The sequence below is a fragment of the Bombina bombina genome, chromosome 2 (assembly GCF_027579735.1).
Source record: "Bombina bombina isolate aBomBom1 chromosome 2, aBomBom1.pri, whole genome shotgun sequence".
NCBI classification, from domain to species: Eukaryota; Metazoa; Chordata; class Amphibia; order Anura; family Bombinatoridae; genus Bombina; species Bombina bombina.
In genome coordinates this window covers 927,376,800-927,387,188 of record NC_069500.1, presented here as the reverse complement: position 1 = coordinate 927,387,188, position 10,389 = coordinate 927,376,800, and the positions used below count along the sequence as shown (strand labels likewise).

The following is a 10,389-nucleotide window of genomic DNA, read 5'->3' as shown; positions in this document are numbered from 1 at the left end:
GCCTGTACAACGGCAAAGAGAATGACTGGGGTAGGCGGAGCCTAGGAGGGATCATGTGACCAGCTTTGCTGGGCTCTTTGCCATTTCCTGTTGGGGAAGAGAATATCCCACAAGTAAGGATGACGCCGTGGACCGGACACACCTATGTTGGAGAAATAACAAACTTTTGATTGAAGAAATAAACTAAGTTAAAAAAAACACCACAGATCTCTCACAGCTTCCTACTAGTTAGGCTGCAAGAGAATGACTGACTATGATAGGTGAGGGGAGGAGCTATATAGCAAGCTCTGCTGGGTAATTCTCTTGCAGTTTCCTGTTAGGAAGAGAAATATTCCATAAGTAATGGATGACCCGTGGACTGACTACACTTAACAGGAGAAAATGTACTTAATACTTATATTTCCATAATGCTTAGTTACAGTACTTTTGTTTTATGGAAACACGATTTGTCTCAGAAATCATTGTCAATACAAATGAGATATAATTCTTTAGAGTTCTGCGTTGTTTGTTGGTGTTCTAGATCTGTAGTACTTTTTTTCTTCTTTAAAAAAGCAACACAAATGTGTGTATTTAATGTGTGCATCTTCCTTCTGAAGTATGTTGTGAACTGGTATCACTAATAGAAATCTTGATATTCATTTAAAAAAATAATTTTAGAAAATAACAATATATTTTTTTTTAAACGGGTGTTGCAGTATATTTTGCAGTTATCCTGCTGAGTAAAACCCCATCCTGTACAGTGAGAATGACTATGATGATACTGAAGTGGCTCATTTGTTTCAAATCTTTTTTTCTGCAAGGGAGTAATTTCCTGCAGAGTCCTCCTTGATTCCATGCCAAAATAGTGCAAAAATAAAATAAAAAGTCGCATTCTGCAGGTTCATTTACTAATAAAAACTATATAATAAGAACGTTTATAGTATTATCAATAAAAAATCAGCCATACTACACACATGCTCACTATACCCATAATGCCCCAATTAAAACATCAAAAAACGCAGCTGTATTTGTCATTTTCATGTCCCTTTTAAATGCTGATTTCAAGAACTTAAACTTAAAAACACAATATCATATTTAACCGATATATTTATATGTTGAGGGTAAAGTAAGAAATTGGGTAATACTAGCATTACCCGGGTAAACCTGACATTACCCAAGCAACTGTTGGTAAAGCCCGATGTAACATGATAAATCTTCTCAGAGTGTATCAAGTCACTGCACCAAACATACAGTATATACGATGCACTGTAATTCACACATCTTCACTATGTTTTTTGCCTCCGCCTAGGGAGTGCGAACCTCATTCCCCAAGGTTCACTTGGGGTGGATGCCAGAGGATCGGCAAGGCACCTTCCTTGAACCCCCAGGTAGAGGCAAAAAAAAAATTGTGTAGATGGGGGTAATTACATTACATTGGGCTTTACCCACAGCCGATTGGCTGTGGTTTACCAAAGGATTTCTCCGGTAAAGCTACAGATTTCTGACTTTACCGTAACATATACACTGTATATATTCATTGTAGTATAACAAAACTGAAATTACAAGATTGTGTGTGGTTGTCATGTTCCTTGTTCAGAGGAGAATTGCCTGGTATTTCGGGGCTGGACTGAACTTACCCGGCAGGATCAGACTGATATACTTCAGGAAAGTTTTCAATTACAAGATGTTTATTGTTTCTTTACCAAAGAAATTAGTACAAATAAACCAAAATAAAAAAGGTTTCAAAATGTTGATATGATGGTATGTATTGATACATTAATAATCACAATAATTGATATTTATTATCATAGTAATTAATTATACTAATAATGTTACAGGTCAGAAAGAGTCAGCGGGAATAAAGTGGGTGTACCAGGCTGTAGAAAGGTTAAGAAACTAAGGTTAGCTTGTAATAGAAATATAGAATAATATATATGTCCAATGTTCTCAAAAATACTTTAACACATTTTTTTTTTTTAATTCACATTTATTGTAAATGCATAACAAAAAGCACTGATTTGTAACTATCTGCATTATTTCTCAGAATTCAGAATGATCTGACTAAAAGACGTAATAAAAGCGTACGATGATTTATCCTCATCTGTTAGTGCGGCATTACCAGACCTTACTACCACAGCCACGTGCATCCCTGCTTCTTCTGCTGCCTTGGCCTCTGTGAGGAAAAAAAAAAAGAAAAACATTTTTTTACTACACTAAGCAAGTTTGGGCAGGGTAGGAACATGCATTCATTGTCAAAATGGGTCAAAAGTGACTCTGCAAAATCAGAATTTTCTGTAATTTTAATATATTTATGGTTAGCTGTTCCACTCCTACTCATTTTATGCAGTACTGTACTGTGTAAAGTAATACAAAAATAACTTCAGATTTGTATTATTTAAAAACACAGTCTCTCATGAATTATTTATCTGTCAAATGAAAAAATAAAAAAATATGCATGCATTATCCAGTTATTATTCCAATGCCTTTATAAAAGTCTGTGTGAATCTGTTTCTGTGTCAGTTTTAACTTTCACTAAACATCTGTTAAAAGGGATGATAAGTGTAATATGCATTAAAAACATTGCAGGACACATACATTTCACTTCTCTCTGTTTTGTATAGTATACTGACACTACAGGAGGCCAGGAAAACAGTTTTTGATCACAGTATAGTTTTGTATCCCTGTGGGTATGTGCAACAATAAATGATAATAGCAGTAAATTGGAAACTTTTTAAAAATGGTATGAGCTGTCTCAATAAACACAACACAGCCTTACTGCTACCTGTTATCAGACAGGGATATTCAAAATCATTTTTAGCTATTTTTTGCAACTTTGATTTCAGGTAATAGAATAATAAATCACTTTGCACAACCATGTAGAGGTAATAGCAAAATGCTACAGAAAAAAAAAACTAGAATAACTTTTTATCCGAAAAGTTATAAAAACAGAATTTATGTTTACCTGATAAATTACTTTCTCCAACGGTGTGTCCGGTCCACGGCGTCATCCTTACTTGTGGGATATTCTCTTCCCCAACAGGAAATGGCAAAGAGCCCAGCAAAGCTGGTCACATGATCCCTCCTAGGCTCCGCCTTCCCCAGTCATTCGACCGACGTAAAGGAGGAATATTTGCATAGGAGAAACCATATGATACCGTGGTGACTGTAGTTAAAGAAAATAAATTATCAGACCTGATTAAAAAAACCAGGGCGGGCCGTGGACCGGACACACCGTTGGAGAAAGTAATTTATCAGGTAAACATAAATTCTGTTTTCTCCAACGTAGGTGTGTCCAGTCCACGGCGTCATCCTTACTTGTGGGAACCAATACCAAAGCTTTAGGACACGGATGAAGGGAGGGAGCAAATCAGGTCACCTAGATGGAAGGCACCACGGCTTGCAAAACCTTTCTCCCAAAAATAGCCTCAGAAGAAGCAAAAGTATCAAACTTGTAAAATTTAGTAAAAGTGTGCAGTGAAGACCAAGTCGCTGCCTTACATATCTGATCAACAGAAGCCTCGTTCTTGAAGGCCCATGTGGAAGCCACAGCCCTAGTGGAATGAGCTGTGATTCTTTCAGGAGGCTGCCGTCCGGCAGTCTCGTAAGCCAATCTGATGATGCTTTTAATCCAAAAAGAGAGAGAGGTAGAAGTTGCTTTTTGACCTCTCCTTTTACCAGAATAAACAACAAACAAGGAAGATGTTTGTCTAAAATCCTTTGTAGCATCTAAATAGAACTTTAGAGCACGAACAACATCCAAATTGTGCAACAAACGTTCCTTCTTTGAAACTGGATTCGGACACAAAGAAGGCACGACTATCTCCTGGTTAATGTTTTTGTTAGAAACAACTTTCGGAAGAAAACCAGGTTTAGTACGTAAAACTACCTTACCTGCATGGAACACCAGATAAGGAGGAGAACACTGCAGAGCAGATAATTCTGAAACTCTTCTAGCAGAAGAAATTGCAACCAAAAACAAAACTTTCCAAGATAATAACTTAATATCAACGGAATGTAAGGGTTCAAACGGAACCCCCTGAAGAACTGAAAGAACTAAATTGAGACTCCAAGGAGGAGTCAAAGGTTTGTAAACAGGCTTGATTCTAACCAGAGCCTGAACAAAGGCTTGAACATCTGGCACAGCTGCCAGCTTTTTGTGAAGTAACACAGACAAGGCAGAAATCTGTCCCTTCAAGGAACTTGCAGATAATCCTTTTTCCAAACCTTCTTGAAGAAAGGATAGAATCTTAGGAATTTTTACCTTGTCCCAAGGGAATCCTTTAGATTCACACCAACAGATATATTTTTTCCATATTTTGTGGTAAATTCTTCTAGTTACAGGCTTTCTGGCCTGAACAAGAGTATCAATGACAGAATCTGAGAACCCTCGCTTTGATAAGATCAAGCGTTCAATCTCCAAGCAGTCAGTTGGAGTGAGACCAGATTCGGATGTTCGAACGGACCTTGAACAAGAAGGTCTCGTCTCAAAGGTAGCTTCCATGGTGGAGCCGATGACATATTCACCAGGTCTGCATACCAAGTCCTGCGTGGCCACGCAGGAGCTATCAAGATCACCGATGCCCTCTCCTGATTGATCCTGGCTACCAGCCTGGGGATGAGAGGAAACGGCGGGAATACATAAGCTAGTTTGAAGGTCCAAGGTGCTACTAGTGCATCTACTAGAGTCGCCTTGGGATCCCTGGATCTGGACCCGTAGCAAGGAACCTTGAAGTTCTGACGAGAGGCCATCAGATCCATGTCTGGAATGCCCCACAATTGAGTAATTTGGGCAAAGATTTCCGGATGGAGTTCCCACTCCCCCGGATGAAATGTCTGACGACTCAGAAAATCCGCTTCCCAATTTTCCACTCCTGGGATGTGGATTGCAGACAAGTGGCAGGAGTGAGTCTCCGCCCATTGAATGATTTTGGTCACTTCTTCCATCGCCAGGGAACTCCTTGTTCCCCCCTGATGGTTGATGTACGCAACAGTCGTCATGTTGTCTGATTGAAACCGTATGAACTTGGCCTTTGCTAGCTGAGGCCAAGCCTTGAGTGCATTGAATATCGCTCTCAGTTCCAGAATATTTATCGGGAGAAGAGATTCTTCCCGAGACCAAAGACCCTGAGCTTTCAGGGGTCCCCAGACCGCGCCCCAGCCCACCAGACTGGCGTCGGTCGTGACAATGACCCACTCTGGTCTGCGGAAGCTCATCCCCTGTGACAGGTTGTCCAGGGACAGCCACCAACGGAGTGAATCTCTGGTCCTCTGATCTACTTGTATCGTCGGAGACAAGTCTGTATAGTCCCCATTCCACTGACTGAGCATGCACAGTTGTAATGGTCTTAGATGAATTCGCGCAAAAGGAACTATGTCCATTGCCGCTACCATCAAACCTATTACTTCCATGCACTGCGCTATGGAAGGAAGAGGAACAGAATGAAGTATTTGACAAGAGTTTAGAAGTTTTGATTTTCTGGCCTCTGTCAGAAAAATCCTCATTTCTAAGGAGTCTATTATTGTTCCCAAGAAGGGAACCCTTGTTGACGGAGATAGAGAACTTTTTTCTACGTTCACTTTCCACCCGTGAGATCTGAGAAAGGCCAGGACAATGTCCGTGTGAGCCTTTGCTTGAGGAAGGGACGACGCTTGAATCAGAATGTCGTCCAAGTAAGGTACTACTGCAATGCCCCTTGGTCTTAGCACCGCTAGAAGGGACCCTAGTACCTTTGTGAAAATTCTTGGAGCAGTGGCTAATCCGAACGGAAGTGCCACAAACTGGTAATGCTTGTCCAGGAATGCGAACCTTAGGAACCGATGATGTTCCTTGTGGATAGGAATATGTAGATACGCATCCTTTAAATCCACCGTGGTCATGAATAGACCTTCCTGGATGGAAGGAAGAATTGTTCGAATGGTTTCCATTTTGAACGATGGAACCTTGAGAAACTTGTTTAGGATCTTGAGATCTAAGATTGGTCTGAATGTTCCCTCTTTTTTGGGAACTACGAACAGATTGGAGTAGAACCCCATCCCTTGTTCTCCTAATGGAACAGGATGAATCACTCCCATTTTTAACAGGTCTTCTACACAATGTAAGAATGCCTGTTTTTTTATGTGGTCTGAAGACAATTGAGACCTGTGGAACCTCCCCCTTGGGGGAGGCCCCTTGAATTCCAGAAGATAACCTTGGGAGACTATTTCTAGTGCCCAAGGATCCAGAACATCTCTTGCCCAAGCCTGAGCGAAGAGAGAGAGTCTGCCCCCCACCAGATCCGGTCCCGGATCGGGGGCCAACATCTCATGCTGTCTTGGTAGAAGTGGCAGGTTTCTTGGCCTGCTTTCCTTTGTTCCAGCCTTGCATTGGTCTCCAGGCTGGCTTGGCTTGAGAAGTATTACCCTCTTGCTTAGAGGACGTAGCACTTGGGGCTGGTCCGTTTCTGCGAAAGGGACGAAAATTAGGTTTATTTTTGGCCTTGAAAGACCTATCCTGAGGAAGGGCGTGGCCCTTGCCCCCAGTGATAGAGATAATCTCTTTCAAGTCAGGGCCAAACAGCGTTTTCCCCTTGAAAGGAATGTTAAGCAATTTGTTCTTGGAAGACGCATCCGCTGACCAAGATTTTAGCCAAAGCGCTCTGCGCGCCACAATAGCAAAACCAGAATTTTTCGCCGCTAACCTAGCCAATTGCAAAGTGGCGTCTAGGGTGAAAGAATTAGCCAATTTAAGAGCATGAATTCTGTCCATAATCTCCTCATAAGAAGAAGAATTATTATTGAGTGCCTTTTCTAGTTCATCGAACCAGAAACACGCTGCTGTAGTGACAGGAACAATGCATGAAATTGGTTGTAGAAGGTAACCTTGCTGAACAAACATCTTTTTAAGCAAACCTTCTAATTTTTTATCCATAGGATCTTTGAAAGCACAACTATCTTCTATAGGTATAGTGGTGCGTTTGTATAGAGTAGAAACCGCCCCCTCGACCTTGGGGACTGTCTGCCATAAGTCCTTTCTGGGGTCGACCATAGGAAACAATTTTTTAAATATGGGGGGAGGGACGAAAGGTATACCGGGCCTTTCCCATTCTTTATTTACAATGTCCGCCACCCGCTTGGGTATAGGAAAAGCTTCGGGGGGGCCCCGGGACCTCTAGGAACTTGTCCATTTTACATAGTTTCTCTGGAATGACCAAATTCTCACAATCATCCAGAGTAGATAACACCTCCTTAAGCAGAGCGCGGAGATGTTCCAATTTAAATTTAAATGTAATCACATCAGGTTCAGCATGTTGAGAAATTTTCCCTGAATCTGAAATTTCTCCCTCAGACAAAACCTCCCTGGCCCCCTCAGACTGGTGTAGGGGCACTTCAGAACCAATATCATCAGCGTCCTCATGCTCTTCAGTATTTTCTAAAACAGAGCAGTCGCGCTTTCGCTGATAAGTGGGCATTTTGGCTAAAATGTTTTTGATAGAATTATCCATTACAGCCGTTAATTGTTGCATAGTAAGGAGTATTGGCGCACTAGATGTACTAGGGGCCTCCTGTGTGGGCAAGACTGGTGTAGACGAAGGAGGGGATGATGCAGTACCATGCTTACTCCCCTCACTTGAGGAATCATCTTGGGCATCATTTTCTCTAAATTTTGTGTCACATAAATCACATCTATTTAAATGAGAAGGAACCTTGGCTTCCCCACATTCAGAACACAGTCTATCTGGTAGTTCAGACATGTTAAACAGGCATAAACTTGATAACAAAGTACAAAAAACGTTTTAAAATAAACCGTTACTGTCACTTTAAATTTTAAACTGAACACACTTTATTACTGCAATTGTGAAAAAGTATGAAGGAATTGTTCAAAATTCACCAAAATTTCACCACAGTGTCTTAACCCCTTAATGACCGGACCATTTTTCAATTTTCTTACCCTTAATGACAATGGCTATTTTTACATTTCTGCAGTGTTTGTGTTTAGCTGTAATTTTCCTCTTACTCATTTACTGTACCCACACATATTATATACCGTTTTTCTCGCCATTAAATGGACTTTCTAAAGATACCATTATTTTCATCATGTCTTATAATTTACTAAAAAAATAAAAATAAAATATGAGGAAAAAATGGAAAAAAACACACTTTTTCTAACTTTGACCCCCAAAATCTGTTACACATCTACAACCACCAAAAAACTCCCATGCTAAATAGTTTCTAAATTTTGTCCTGAGTTTAGAAATACCCAATGTTTACATCTTCTTTGCTTTTTTATAGTTATAGGGCAATAAGTACAAGTAGCACTTTGCTATTTCCAAACCACTTTTTCTTTTTCCAAATTAGCGCTAGTTACATTGGAACACTGATATCTGTCAGGAATACCTGAATATCCCTTGACATGTATATATTTATTTTTAGAAGACATCCCAAAGTATTGATCTAGGCCCATTTTGGTATATTTCATGCCACCATTTCACCGCCAAATGCGATAAAAAAAAAAAAAAAGTTCACTTTTTCACAAAATTTGTCACAAACTTTAGGTTTCCCACTGAAATTATTTACAAACAGCATCTGCAATTATGGCACAAATGGTTGTAAATGCTTCTCTGGGATCCCCTTTTTTCAGAAATAGCAGACATATATGGCTTTGGCGTTGCTTTTTAGTAATTAGAAGGCCGCTAAATGCCGCTGCGCACCACACGTGTTTTATGCCCAGGAGTGAAGGGGTTAATTAGGGAGCTTGTAGGGAGCTTGTAGGGTTAATTTTAGCTTTAGTATAGTGTAGTAGACAACCCCAAGTATTGATCTAGGCCCATTTTGGTACATTTTATGCCACCATTTCACCGCCAAATGCGAGCAAATAAAAAAAAAAACTTAACATTTTTCACAATTTTAGGTTTCTCACTGAAATTATTTACAAACAGCTTGTGCAATTATGGCAGAAATTGTTGTAAAAGCTTCTCTGGGATCCCCTTTGTTCAGAAATAGCAGACTTATATGGCTTTGGCGTTGCTTTTTGGTAATTAGAAGGCCGCTAAATGCTGCTGCGCACCACACGTTAATTATGCCCAGCAGTGAAGGGGTTAAATTAGGTAGCTTGTAGGGAGCTTGCAGGGTTAATTTTAGAGATCAGCCTCCCACCTGACACATCCCACCCCCTGATCCCTCCCAAACAGCTCTCTTCCCTCCCCCACCCCACAATTGTTCCCGCCATCTTAAGCACTGGCAGAAAGTCTGCCAGTACTAAATAAAAGAGGTTTTTTTTTTTTTTAAATAAAAATAATAAAGTATTTTAGCTGTGATGGACTCCTGCCTTAGCCCCAACCTCCCTGATCCCCCCTCCAGCTCTCTAACCCTCTCCCCTACCTAATTACCGCCATCTTGGGTACTGGCAGCTGTCTGCCAGTACCCAGTTTGGCCCCAAAACCCCCCCAAAAAGTATTTTTATTTTATTTTTTACTTAAAAAACTATTTCTGTAGTGTAGCAGCCCCCCACAATACCCCCACCCCCACCCCCTCCCAGATCCTTTTATATTTTTTTTTTAAAAAAATCCCTTTTTTTTCCCCTTTCTGCCCTCATTCATTGGTGTCAGTGTGGCTAATGGGTGCACGTGCACGTGCGCACACATGCGCACACATGCACGCGCGTGCACGCGCACATGCACGCTCACGTACACACTCGTGCATCGCGCATCGTGCACGCGCACCCTCACACCCGGCACTATCGCTACCGGTGCAGAGAGGGCCACAGAGTGGCTCTCTCTGCATCGGGGGCTTGTAAAGTGGTATTGCAGGATGCCTCCATATCGAGGCATCACTGCAATACCCTCAGAGCTGCTGGAAGCATTTGTGATTGCTTCCAGCACTCTGTTAGACAACTGACGTACCAGGTACGTCCATTGTCATTAACTGCTTGTTAATGCATGACGTACCTGGTACGTCAGTTGTCATTAAGGGGTTAAAGCCTTAAAAATATTGCACACCAAATTTGGAAGCTTTAACCCTTAAAATAACGGAACCGGAGCCGTTTTTATATTTAACCCCTTTACAGTCCCTGGTATCTGCTTTGCTGAGACCCAACCAAGCCCAAAGGGGAATACGATACCAAATGACGCCTTCAGAAGTCTTTTCTATGTATCAGAGCTCCTCACACATGCATCTGCATGTCATGCTTCCCAAAAACAAGTGCGCAATAGAGGCGCGAAAATGAGACTCTGCCTATGATTAGGGAAAGCCCCTAGAGAATAAGGTGTCCAATACAGTGCCTGCCGGTTATTTTACATAATTCCCAAGATTAAAATAATTCCTCAAGGCTATGGAGTATAAAATATGCTTATATATAAATCGATTTAGCCCAGAAAATGTCTACAGTCTTAAAAGCCCTTGTGAAGCCCTTTTTTTCTTTCTGTAATAAAAATG

General features: G+C 41.0%; 1 protein-coding gene across 1 annotated transcript in view; it reads right to left on the bottom strand.

Moving 5' to 3' along the window:
- Positions 1–1,649: 1,649 nt before the first annotated feature.
- The window catches only part of ENOPH1 (enolase-phosphatase 1), a 150,070-nt gene continuing 141,330 nt past the window's right edge, over positions 1,650–10,389 (bottom strand). The window contains exon 6 of the mRNA XM_053703356.1: positions 1,650–2,152. Within this exon, the coding sequence (XP_053559331.1) occupies positions 2,013–2,152 (140 nt within the window). The 3' untranslated portion in view covers positions 1,650–2,012. The remainder of the gene's footprint in view (positions 2,153–10,389) is intronic.